The sequence below is a fragment of the Malaclemys terrapin genome, chromosome 6 (assembly GCF_027887155.1).
Source record: "Malaclemys terrapin pileata isolate rMalTer1 chromosome 6, rMalTer1.hap1, whole genome shotgun sequence".
Lineage (NCBI taxonomy): Eukaryota > Metazoa > Chordata > Testudines > Emydidae > Malaclemys > Malaclemys terrapin.
In genome coordinates, this window is record NC_071510.1 from 66,627,354 (window position 1) to 66,641,315 (window position 13,962).

Sequence of the window (13,962 nt, forward strand, 5' to 3'; positions counted from 1 at the left end):
GGGACTCTGATACAAAGAAAAATATTTAAGATCTAAATCAATTAACAAATATACACATAGGCTTTAAGACAGGGACTTCCAAAGGATTCTGAGGAAGTTAGGCATTCAACTTCCTACTGAATTTCCAAGTAATCTGAATACTTAGCTCCCTTAGACACCTTTGAAAATCCCAGTCTAAAACTACAAATAAATACATACTTAAACAAAATAGTTTATGATCAGTTTCTCTTCTATTTAAATGTCAAGAGCCAAGTTAAGTCCCTCAGGATCTGTGTTTTCCCTGCTACAGTTGCTATAACCAGTATTTAGAGCATAATAAGATGTAGTGAGATCACATTTGGAACTCCACATGATCAGTGGCATTTGCTGCTACAGCACCACTATAGCCAACCTGTTTTATCTAGTTTATGATCTGAATAAACCTAACAAAAGGATGGAAGTTTAAAAGAAAGGGCCATCACATACCCCATGAATTCTTTAGAAAACTGTACTATCAAGAAATGTGTAAATATATATTATTACAATTAATCTGTCTTATTTCAGCTTTGTGATATTTCATCAACTGAACTGCTCGAAACAGAAATGTCACTTTGTTTTATTATAACTATTTTCAGGCAATAAATTATTAAAGGCAATAATAAAAAGAGCTAAAATGACCACTATTTATTAGTCACCAGTAACATACCTTTAGCCACAGCTTCTTTATACTTCTCCTTAGCAGAGTTAACTTCTTTTATTAATTGTCTGTAACTAGATTTTAATTTCTCCAGTTCTGTCTTTGTGACCTATGAATAAAGCAAAAATAGGAAAGTTATTAAAACACTTACCTTCAGGAGTTAAAGGCTTCTTAACATTAGGAAAAGATAATTACAGGATTTAATTTCCAAGAAATTAAGGATGTATGCTTTTTTCATTATTTCAGGGATGCTCTTGAATATATTGCCATACACTATAATTAAAAGAAAAAGAAAGTCTGGTGTGTAAGGGGGACCTGCTGTCATCACGAATGTGTGGTGGAGCACATCAGGACATCTACTTTATTATTACTAAAACTGTGATAGTGCCCAAAGATCCCAATCAAATCTTGCTACAAAACAATTAGGATTTTAATTAGTTACTGTTTATGCTTATCTGATCCTCGTTACACTAAAAGAAATTTTCCAAAGCCTAACGCAGAAAAGTGACTGATTTTAAAAATTTCTCAAATGCCATTAAAGGTGCCTTTGGATAGAAGAGTTCATCTCTTATGACCCAGGCCACCAGTTATGAGGTCTAGAGGAGCAACTGGCTCCTACAAAGAGATTGAAAATGTGGGTCAGAGAATCTTTCTTTCAATAGACAACTGGACCAGCTCCGTGAACCAGGACATTTTTGGCAAAGGAGCTACAAGAATAGCATTGCCTTTTACAGTTCAAACCTTTAGCACGTTGTGGAGGAAAAGAAGTGAGCAGCAAATACAAAAGACCACTGGAGCATGGGATTGAGAAGACATTTGACAACCCATTGGGCTCTGGTATCAAAAGAAAAACCTGAAGAGCTGTGCATTGAAAGAGAGGCAAAAGAGATTCTTTGATAGAGTGACTTCAAACATTCATGGACTAGGAGAGATCACTTGTGCTCAGTCAACCTGAGAGAACACTTAGCTTTTCTGCAAAATGGACTGCTCTTACATTTTTTCTCCATTATGAGGAATGTGAAGACTGGGACGGCTGGGGTTCATGATTCTCTTTTGCTAGGTCACATAAGCCTCAGCTACTGAATTGTTTTACAAAACTAGCAATTGTCAGAACTCCACAAAAAGCAACCAGGGCACATCTTTCAATTCTTAGCTCCAGTCTAGACCAGTTATGGGGAAGTTTAAGTCGGAGCAGGACCATTTCTTGAGTTATCCTGCTCCCACAAGCATCCATGCACGCACACACCCAATCAGTCAGATTTCCATGTGTTGTTAAAATAGACACTGGACAGGAAAGGACTTTTTGACAGACTAGACCTACAGGTTTCCAAGGAAGAAACTGAAATACTGTTAGTGCTGTGAAGCCGTTGGTTTCTGTAGATAAATATCCCGGGGCACTGGCTAGAAAAATGAATCAAACAGACTCCATTTTGAAGTTCTGAAAGGATGGTAAATCAATGAAACCAAAGTAAATAAATGGAGTTGGACTCTTAAATGCCGAGGGTAGTGTTGTTACTCATCCCATGATTAGGAGGTGCTGAGCACAATTAGAAACTGGTCCTTTTACAGAAGAGTGAAAAACAAACACAGGGAAATGAGATTAGCTATGAGAAATCTTTGTATTTAACTGTGAAATGGATCTGCCTCACCTGTCTCAATATGCTCTTCTGTCAGTGACGAAAACAAAGCCAGAAACTCCCTATCTGGATAAATCTAAGAGGATTAAGATAGTCAAAATTATCTTTGGTTTTATCTACATGGTGTCTTAGTCCACACCAGAGGGATGTACATTCTAATGCAGACCAGAGTGTCGCACACCAAGTGTCTTGCATGGACCCTGCTGGTGCACACTAACATTCCCTAGTACATGTTAATGTACTCACATTTCAAACAATAGTACATTAATGAATGCCAGTTAGTGCACAACATGCTGGTATGCGTTAGAATTTACACTCCCACTGGTGTGGAGTAAGGCATTGTGCAGACAATCCCTAAAGTGCATACTACTAGCATCCAGCGCTGCGATGTGTATCTGATATTTTTGTCTTAATAACATCATAAGCCCCTCTTTTTCTCCAATTTTTACAGAAAGAAGGATGTCTGAGATTCGCAATGGGACTGGAATAAACCTGAAGGTAGAGTCTTTACCATTGACATGTGTGGAAAGCATGACTTTTGTTTGTTTTCAAGTAAATCCTTAAGGGATGTATCGAGGGATTCCTCAAACAAGGATTCTCTGGAATACGAAATGACCATGTTTTTATTTTGCTATAATTACTCCTCTATGGCAAGATTTTATCCAGCGTGTCCTATGGACTCCAATCAGCACAGCTGATAATCTTGTTGAATATTGGATAGTGTCCTAGTGGGCTAAGGGTATTTTGATATTCTACCTAACAAGGCAGAAATTCTGCTGTGTACTATAGAAGAGGCCTTATGTGGACAAGTAAGTAGCTCAATGAGCCATTCAATAAGTGCTCCAAAGGCACAAAATCATTGGACAGACAACAGCAGGTAAGACTATAAGAATACACAGTATCTCATCAGAAATCAATCCATACACTTGCCTAGAGAACCTCAGGAAGGGTTTGAAAAGCTCAACATCTAGAAGACAACATAGTCTACTGGCCAGGGTAAAAAATACCTGTGTGGCCTTACTCCCACACCATGATCTGCTTCAGCTAAAAAGTAAGCCTCGCAAAGCTCCATGCACTGTAGTTCATTGTAATTTACTGTCAAAAAACTTAATTAAAAACAAATATATATATATATATATATATACACACTGTGATAGACCAAGACCAATTGGGAACAGCAGAGTAGCAGAAGGGAGATATACTGGCCACTGGATAAGTAGTTTTCTGTTCCCTGAGTGACCAGAGCAGGGGCTGCTCCAGACTAATAGACCACCTGACTCCAATTAACCTGCTAAGAGTCAGGTGAGGCAGTTAAGCATCTGACTCTAATTAAGGCCCCTCTGATGCTATAAAAGGGCTCACTCCAGTCAAGCCGGGGGGGACAGGGAGCCAGAGGAGAGGAAGTGTGTGTGAGGAACTGGGAGCAAGAGGTGTGCAAGAAGCTGAGAGTGAGTAGGCGTACTGTTGGAGGACGGAGAAGTACAAGCTTTATCAGACATCAGGAGGAAGGTCCGGTGGTGCGGACAAAGAAGGTGTTGGGAGGAGGCCATGGGGAAGTAGCCCAAGGAGTTGTAGGTGTCGTGCAACTGTACCAGGAGACACTCTAAACAGCTGCAGTCCACAGGACCCTGGGCTGGAACCCAGAGTAGAGGGCGGGCCCGGGTTCCCCCCATACCTCCCAGGAGGAATTGACCTGGACTATAGCTTCTACCAGAGGGGAAGGTCTCTGGACTGTTTCCTGACCCACAGGGTGAATCTGTGAAGTGAGCAAATCTGCCAATAAGCGCAGGACCCACCAAGGTAGAAGAGGAACTTTGTCACAATACATACATACATATTATATATATATATATATATACACATACACACACACATACATATACATACACACACACATACATATACACACACACGCAAATAAAAAAACTTATTAGGGTTGGTCGATCAGCAGAATTTTTTTTTGTCAAATATATTTGTCATCTTACACTCCATATTCTTTATGAAAATATAATTATGATATGGAAATGACATAACAGATAAACTTTATGCATGATGGCTCATGTAAGATATCTTTGGAAAGGTTATGATTTACTGAATGTGATTATCCAATTTGTATGCATGTATCACTTCCTTATCTAAAGTTAGGAATATTGACTATGTAACTGTGTGTAATTGGGAGACACCCACCAGACAACCAGGCATCACAGCCCTGATGGCCCATTAGGAAGAAACAACAGAACTGTGAAGATACTAATCTCTCTCCTTCCTGAGAGTCCTCCTGGGACTAGCTGTGACACTACTAGGTCAGGTGGTCCTGCCACCTGGTACTAAATACTATCTTGGACTTCTAGTAATTTTCCACTCACAGGAGGGGAAGGTCAAGTTTGGGAAACAAAAGGTTTCCCGCCTTGTGTAAATTCTATTTAAGGCTGGAAGGGAAGGCATTCCAGAGTCTCCTCCATTGCCTACACACGAAGAAAGATTGCTGAAAGTACCTGAAGGGACACAAATACCAACCCGAAGGGAAAGGCAGGGGTAAGTCCAAACTGAGACAGGGGTCCAGTCTGTAAGAAAAATAACTGGAACTCTGAGCTACATAAACTCTGAATCCTGCCTAAATTCAACCTTTAGGTTGAGAAATTAAATTTTGTAACCTGTTTCTTTAGTGAATCAAGCTTAGTTTGCATGTTTTGTTTTATTTGCTCAGTAATCTGCTTTGTTCTGTTTGCTTCACCTTCAACCACTTAAAATCTGCCTTTTATAGTTAATACATTTATTTTGTTTATTATTAAACCCAGTTTCTGTAATTTCTAATGGGGGAGGACGGCAAGAAATATTGCATATCTCCTCATTGAGGGAGGGGACGGATTTCACAATATACCTTTGGGTCTGCACTCCAAGTGAGGTGGGCACCTGAGTTCTGGGGCAAGTCCCTTAAGCTGAGTCTTCCCGCAGCGGGCTGTGGCCCTGCCTGTGTGTGCGCTAGAGGAGGCTTAGGAGCCTGGCTCGGCAAGACCGTCTAAAGGGGGGAGCCATGTTGGCAGAATAGGCAGATTCAGTGGTATCTTAGCACATCAGGTCCAGGTGGCATCTTGAAGGGGGGCAACCCATCACAATATTATCATATATATGTTATCTTTTTTTCTGTCCTATAGCAGAACATGGTATAGTATAGAGTTCTCTCCAGTGTTCTTCCACTACCACCTCCTCCATTTTTTCCCTCTCTCTAAATTGTTTTCTACCCACCTTAGATTGTGTCTCCTTTTTTCCCTTCCCCTTGTCCCTTCACTCACTCACTCTCGCTCCATATTTTGTACTTTTTCTTCCTAACTTATTCCATCAATCTTTCCCACCACCCCAGAATAAGGAGTGATAGCTCAGTGGTTTGAGCATTAGCCTGCTAAGCTCAGGGTTGTGAGTGCAATCCTTGAAGGGGCCACTTAGGGATCTGGGGCAAAATCAGTACTTGGTCCTGCTAGGGAAGGCAGGGGGCTGGACTCAATGACCTTTCGGGGTCCCTTCCAGTTCTATGAGATAGGTATATCTCATATTATTTGATACACCCAAGCACATCCATTCATAGGCCCACACACAGGATTTGGAAGTTTTACCAGGCACCCGATAGGCTGAGAAGTCAAACTATAAACCACAGAATAAGAAGGAGGACACCCATGTTACATGTCAATCTCCCACCAGCTGCTGGGAAAGTGGAGGTTGCTGGGATTCCTAATAGGAAGCTGTCCCCTTAAATTTCAGTAGTAATATTGTATCCAATGAAGTTAATCCGAGGGATGATTATTGCTCATTGAAAACTTGTTGCCATACTTGTTTGGGGGCTCCATTATTCATTTCAGCCTCTGGATCCTAGGTATCAGATACATTTGAAGTCCACCCCAAAACCCATTGTGGCTGCTGAAAGGGAGAATTTTTTTTTAAACACAAGCTTAGATTCCTCAGAAACTTACAGCACTCATCAAGAAAAGCTTTTACTTGCCTTAGATTAGTGGATTTTTCAAGCCCTGACCCCAGGAATGCCTAGAGGAGACAGGAGAAGGGATTCACACAGTCACACTCTACTGGAAGGAGAAAAGTTCCAGAGCAGTTAGCCTAACTGAATTTACTTGCAGGACAGTTTCCCACCTCTGCCTTTTCAGCTAGTAACTTGTAGAAAAATGGAGGAACTGGGTTAAACAGGAAGAAAATGCAATCCAATTATAATAAATTAGTATTTGTATTGCAAGATAAAGAGGAATGGTGGCATCTGCAGTATTCACGTGAATATTTATATGAAATAATTCTATATACTACTTTATAAAGCTTTAGTAATTGAGTAAATTTAAAAAAATATCATGTATAATAAGTTACCTTGAACATCTCTGCCTCAATTTGCTGATGAACACCTATGTAACTCTTCTTTACTTGTTGCTTGTCTTTGATCATCATTGTAAGTCTATGTAGTGGCCCAGAGTTAAGATCTTCTGCATGTGTCTTCATTATCCTGCTAAGTTGCTCTGTCTGCTGTACCATAAGCAGCCAAGACTGGAAGAAGGAAAATGAAGAAAATAACTTATCTGCTATTGCATGATCAAAAGAAACTGTTGGAAAAGTACATCATCATTTAAAGGGGTTTTAGAAAGAATATTTTTGAACATTTGCCTGAATGCACACTTTAAATATAGCAACCATGTCTTTAACCCACCCACGCAACGGAGTTAGAGATGTATTAATGATGTATCATAGTCACATTTCAACATCACACCAAAGTCTAGGTCTATCATGAAAACCACTAACCCTCACTTCAGCTATCACCCAAATTCCTTTACTTTGACAGACATGCTGCCAGTGTCCTTTCTTCTTCCCTCTCCTGTTTCCACTGTCCTGGCAAATTTTTCCTTTTATTTAAATCCATCTCAATTACATGACTAATTCTCTTGGCCATAGCAGTGGTAATTTTTAGTAGAGTAAAATGAGGTCTCTCTTTATGTTACACACAGGGCCAGAACCTCTGCTGGAGTAAACTGACATTTTGCTCCATTAACTTCACTGGAGCTATACCAATGTACATAAGCTGTTGACATGAGCCTCAAACTAGCATTTAACTTGAATAAAAGTATTTGATATCCCATGGAACCTTGTTCAGTTCTGCTAAAGAGAATAGAATGGGGTTCACTGGGCATTCAACTTTATGATAGTATTATTTTGTACTTCAGCACTGCTATGAATTACCATATCCCAGTTGAAATTACAGAATTTAGATAGATACAATATATAGTTATCAGTGTCAGGACACTCGGTTCAATGCCTTGGTTGAACATAAAGGTACCAATGTTTTTGTAATAACCACAATTGACTGAGTTCTCCTTTTTACATCTCATCTGAAAAAAGGCACTTCCATCTGTGCATGCCCCCTTAACATCAGACTAGACTGAGTTTATTAGAAACCTAAATGGAAGACCCAAAATCTATTAAGTTATCCATAGCATTTTTTACAGTACTTAAGTGTTCTCTAGGATTCGCTCATCGAAGTACTGAAACAGTCCTATTACAGTGTGCTTAAACAAACGTTTCTAAAAGCTGAAAAATAAAATTAAGGCGCTGACTACTTACAATCATATAGGAAAAGTTATTTTTTCTTATCCAAGAGAGAAAAGAATATATTATCAGTTTTGTTGTCTAAAAACAATGTTGTATGGCATTGCTAGCACAGAATAGCTGCTGCATTTCATCCCCTCAGAAATGCCAGCATTTTAGGTATAGCAATCACTCCAGCACTAAATATGCACAGTATTTGGGATTCTATGGCATAAAAAATACACATTTGAAAAATACTGAGTTCTAGTGTGAAGTATACTGTGTAAAAAACATGATACAAATTTTAGACTCTCATGGTGTTTAAATAGAAAATAATTCTCTTGGTTAGCCAAAATTAGAGCAAAGAAGAAATAGAAATGACAAATATTGTAATAAATAGTAACTGACATTTACAATAACTGAAGTAAAAAAGGTTCAAAAGTGGCTGAATGGAAAAAAGGATGGGGACACTATAATGAAAAGAGAATTATTTCAGGGGAAAAATCATATTGTTTATAGACTATATGGCCAGAAGTGAACATTTTAATCATTTTGTCTGATGTCCTGTATAACACAGGCCATAGGACTTGCCTGAATCAACTCCTATATTCATTTTAAAATTTCCTGTGATGGAAAATCCACCACAACTTGGGCAGGCACCAACGAAGGAAGCAGGTGCTTGGAGCAGCCAATGGAAAGGGGTGGCAAGTCCGGGTCTTCGGCAGCAATTCGGCGGCGGGTCCCTCAGTCCCTCTCTTCCTCTTTGAGATGCCACCAAAGTGTCGTCGAAGAGGAAGGAAGGGAGCAAAGGACCCGCCGCTGAATTGCCGCCTAAGAATGAAGCGGTGTGATTGAGCTGCCACCAAAGTGCCGCTGATTGGCTTTATCTTTTTTTTTTTTTTTTTTTTTCTTTTTTCGCTTCGCCACTTGGGGTGGCAAAAAAGCTGGAGCCAGCCTCGACCACAACCCTTGGTAATTAATCTCACTATTAAAAATTTGCCTTATTTCTAATCTAAACTTGTCTAACTTCACTTTCCAGCCATTGGATCTTGTTATACCTTTGTCTGCTAGATTGAAGAGCCCTCTAGTATCAAACTTCTGTTCCCCAAGTAGGTATAGTCAAGCCACATCTTAACTCTTTGTTAAACTAAACAGATAGAGCTCCTTGAGTCTTCAACTTTAAAAAATGGTTACCTACCTTTCATAAATGTTGTATTCGAGATGTGCTGCTCACGTCCATTCCATGTTAGGTCTGGGCGCGCCCACATGCACAGCTGCCAAACATTTTCCCCTGGTAGTATCCGTAGAAAGTGACCATCAGGGGCGGTAAGAAGGAACAGAGGGCACAGGGCCGGCAGCACCCCATATACCAGCACGGGACATTAGCACGGGACTCCAGGAGGCACCAGAGACAGCCCTACGGATACCACTAAGGGAAAAATTTCCAGCAGCTGTGCACATGTGTGTGCACACATCTAATATGGAATCGACATGAGCAAGCACTCAAAGAAGATTACATGTTTTCTAATTCTTTAATCATTCTCCTGACTTTTCTCTGAACCCCCTCCAATTGATCAACAACTTTGAACTGTGGGCATCACAACTGGACAAAGCATTTCTGTAGTGGTCGCACCAGTGCCAAATACACAGATAATATAATCTCCCTACTCCTACTCAGGATTCTCCTGTTTATACAACCAAAGACCACATTAGCCCTTTGGCCTCACTGTCGCACAGGTAGTTCATGTTCAGTTGATAATCCACCTTAACCCTCTCATCCTTTTCAGAGTCACCACTTCCCAAGAAAAAATCCCCCATCTTCTAAGTATGGCCTACATTCTTTCTTCCCAGATGTATTGACTTTTACAGTTTGTCATACTAAATTGCATATTGTTTGCCTGCATCCAGTTTATTAAGCAATCCAGATAACTGTGAATCAGTGACCTGGCCTCTTCATTATTCACCACTTCCTCAATGTTTATATCCTCTGCAACTTTATCAGTAACGGTTTTATATTTTCTTCCAGGTCATTGATAAAAATGTTAAATAGTACAGGGCCAACAACCAATCCCTGTGGAATCCCACTAGAAATACCTGCTCAGTGGTGAATCCCATTAACAATTACATTGAGACATATGAATTAGCCAGTTTTTATCCATTTAATGTGTGCCATGTTGAATCTGCATTGTTCTAGTTTCTTAATCAAAATGTCCTTTGCAGTCCCAAATCAAACATCTTACAAAAGCTTATTACATTAACACTATTCCTTTATCACCCAAACTTGTAATCTCAACAAAATAGGTTATCAAGCTAGTTTGATAGGATCTATTTTCCACAAACCTGTGTTGATTGGCTTTAACTATATTACTCTCCCTTAATTATTTATTAATCCATTCCATTATTCTGCCCAGGATCAATGTCAAGCTAACAGGCCTATAATTACTCAGGTTGTCCCATTTACCCTTTTTAAATATTGGCATAACACTAGATTTGTTCCGGTCCTCTGGAACGTCCCTAGATTTACTGGAAAAAAAATTAATCAGTATTAACCAGTCTTTGGCCAGCTCTTTAAAACTCTCAGATGCAAGTTATCCAGAAATGCTGATTTAAAAAAAAGTCTTGCTTTGTAGCTGCTGTTCAATGGAGAGGGAGTTGTGTAACCATGCTCCTCTATAACCTTGGCTCTCTGCACGAGGATGTCTAATTGTAGCAGCTGCATCAACCTCCTCAGTTTCTGTTGGAATGGAAAGTATTTCAGATGTAGCAGTATCATGATAGCGGTCCGGCTTTTTACCAAACAGAGAAGAAATATTTATTGTACACTTCTGCCTTTTCTGTATTATTGACAAGTCTACCATTTCCATCTAGTAATGGACCAGTATCATTTTTAGAATTTCTTTTGTTCCCTCACATACTTGGAAAAACTCCTTCTGTCCTTAACTCTGATGGCTACAGGTTTTCTCCTTCCGTTTTTGCTTCCCTTATGCTATAATTTCTAGCTTCCTATTTATATTTAAGATACTGTGTAATCATCATTAATTTTCCCAACAGCAGAGAAGTGAAAGCACAAATTGGGCTAATTCAGCTGCTAAATCACAGTACTGAGCTAATTTGGCTGCTCACAGCAGGAGGCAGTGTCTCACCAGATAGCACCAGCATCCAAGAATCTTTCTAATCTTTATAAATATTAAGGTTTGTAAAGAACGAGACATGACAACCCTATGTTTTTCTTCTTCTATTACTGTTCTATTATTAATAAGCATATAGTATTTTGGTTTTTTGCTCATAAATAAGGCTCCATGTTTGCCATGGAGGTCACGGATTCCGTGACTTTCCGTTACCGCCGTGACTTCTGCAGTAGCCAGTGTGCCTGGCCTGGGAGCCACCTGAGCAGCTTGGGCAGTCCCCGGGCCAGAGGCACCAGATGCTGCTGGGGCAGACTCGAGCCCCCCTGTCCTCCAGCAGCATGAGTTTGTGGGGGGTGGCTCAAAGCTGGGGTGCGGGGCGGTGCTTATCTGGAGGGGCCCCCACTCTGTGAGGGCAACAGGAACTCCCCTCCCTCAGCTCCTAGATCCTCATGCTGCCTCCACCTGCAGGCACCGTCCTCACAGCTTCCACTGGCCGCAGTTCCCAGCCAATGGGAGCTGCAGAACCGGGGCTTGGGGCGTAGCAGAGACAGCATGTGGAGCTAGGAGCTGGGGTTGCCGCTTTCCAAGATCCAGGAAGGGAGCCTGCCCCAACCCCACCAACACCTTCCCCCCCCCCCACTCCAGCACCCGCCGTGTCCCCAGGGCCGCGACTACCCTCTTCCCAGCAGCCACCGGGCCATCCCCCCCAGCTCCTGCGGGGCCCCTGGGCCGCACTCCCGAGCTGCCTCCCGCTCCGCCAAGTCTTAGTCATGGACAGGTCACGGGCCATGAATTTTTGTTTACTGCCCATGACCTGTCCATGACTTTTACTAAAAACACCCGTGACTAAAATGTAGAATTACTCATAAGTTAAGGTGTCATGAATTTTTTTTTTTTTTGGAGGGGGTTGGGTCAGTTGTTTCCATTAGTGCCTAGAAAGAGGGGAGGTTTACCCACTCTTCTTCTATCATGTGTGATTCAAGATAGATAAAGGACAAGTGGTCACTTGTTCAAGTCCAATTCAGATTAAAAGTGATTAAAATTCATTAACTAACAACTATTTGGTGCCCATTGTGAATTAAGTGGGCTGCTCCAGTCCAACATTTTCAGCAGAGAGGCCAAGAATTGAAGAAGCCATTAAGACAGAATAGACCTCTAACTACCAAAGCAGTTGTAAGTCAGGCCTAAGGCTTATTAACAGGTGAAGTGGGGACACTTGCTTTGCCTCTGCCGTTGCTGTACCTGTTTTGTATCTATTCGGTACATAATGGATGTTTTTTTTAACCTTTCATAAAAGATTTTTTTATTTTAAACTGTATACAAAATACTATATTTAACAATATTACAATTATGAGAAAAAGTCTGAGAAACTTTGGCCTTAATTAATGCTTTGTTTTTACAACTACACACCATGGTGTGAATAATGGTCAGAATGTCAGCCTTACCTCTGAATTTCCTGGCTTTTTTTCTATTTTTATCACAACCTCTACGTTGTATGAACAATAGTTTCTATTTAACAAAAAATCTTACTACAACATATTATAATCCCTAAACATAAGAATAGGTGGGTCAGCCCAGGGTCTACAATACCAGAGCTCAAAATTAGGGATTCTAGCTTGGTCCACTTTTTTCAGTCCAAAAGAAGAGTTGGCATGATACACATTCCGCCCAGGGACTGCCGCACCTCACTTCAAACTCTTAACTAAAACTGTATTAGTGGAGTCCAGTGGGCACATGTTCTAACACAGAAGGAAAATAGGAAAGGTGGGAGAATAAAGTAGATGGAACACAAGGTTCAGAGTGGCTTAAGAGATCCACCCACAAAGGGACAAAACCAGCACAGGACAATGACACTTTTCAAGTTCATCTTTGAATTTACTTTATAACGAAGAAAAAGAGGAGTTAACAGCCAACTACCTTTTCTATATAATAATTAAAACAATGATTCCTCAATTTCAATTTCTAAATAATCTTCTCTTACCTTGGATACATTGCTAATATAATCCAGTTGGGAAGTACTCTCTTTATCAACTTGATTACAAAGATTCTGTAAAGTGGATGCATATTCTTTGTCACTTTTTACTCGCATGGCCATAAATTTCTTCACAGTTTCCAGTAGTCGTAACTCCCAATCTTGCAATTTTAACAAAGCATCATGAGAATACTTCAGGTCACTTCCAAACCCCATCTTTATAAGGCACTATATGCGCTATGGGCAACAATAGAGGTTCTTCTAGTCACCACATCTGCAGACAGAAAATTAATGAGAAAGATATTGAAAGAGGAACCTATAAAATGTAATGATCACGAAGTTATGACACACATTGAAATTTAAAGCAAGCAGCAAATGTTTTAATTTAACCACTCATCTCTGAACTAATATAGTCAGTCAGCCACAATTTTCAACAGCAAGACTCAGCTCTGTCTTGCACATTAACCACTTAGAAAACAGCTAGCAAAGGCGGTCCTGGCGTTAAAGCACTAACCTAGGACTTGGGAGATCCAAGTTCAATTTGCTACTCCACCACAGACTTCCTGTGTGAATTTGAGCAAACTGCTCAGTCTCTTTGTGCCTTACTTCTCCATATGCATAAAGTATTACTGTAACAGTACTTCCCTATCTCACAGGGATGTTTGTGAAGATAAATATATTAAAAATTCTGAAGTTCTTATATAGACCTCTTGCCATATTATCTAAGTACATAAGATGCATTGAATTCCCAAACTAAATAGATTGGTTTGATTAAATAGTTGAGACAGAGATCAATGGAGACAGATAAATTACAAGACAAAAATCCCAGATTATCCTGCCCCACTCCTAGTAACCATAGAGCCTCCTTTCTTCACAGTACACTGCTCCTGATAGCCCACAAAATTCCTAGTAATTAGTCAATTGTCAGGTATTAACACTTTGGAAATCAGTTTCTAGAAGGCTAACAGCCATATATAA

General features: G+C 40.2%; 1 protein-coding gene across 2 annotated transcripts in view; it reads right to left on the reverse strand.

Moving 5' to 3' along the window:
* FER (FER tyrosine kinase) overlaps positions 1-13,962 on the reverse strand; it is a 421,941-nt gene that overhangs the window by 355,724 nt on the left and 52,255 nt on the right. For both annotated transcript variants that reach the window (XM_054031951.1, XM_054031950.1), the window contains 3 exons: positions 12,994-13,258; positions 6,679-6,852; positions 686-785 (listed from right to left, as the gene is read on the reverse strand). In XM_054031951.1, the coding sequence (XP_053887926.1) occupies positions 686-785; positions 6,679-6,852; positions 12,994-13,200 (481 nt within the window). In that variant the 5' untranslated portion in view covers positions 13,201-13,258. The remainder of the gene's footprint in view (positions 1-685; positions 786-6,678; positions 6,853-12,993; positions 13,259-13,962) is intronic.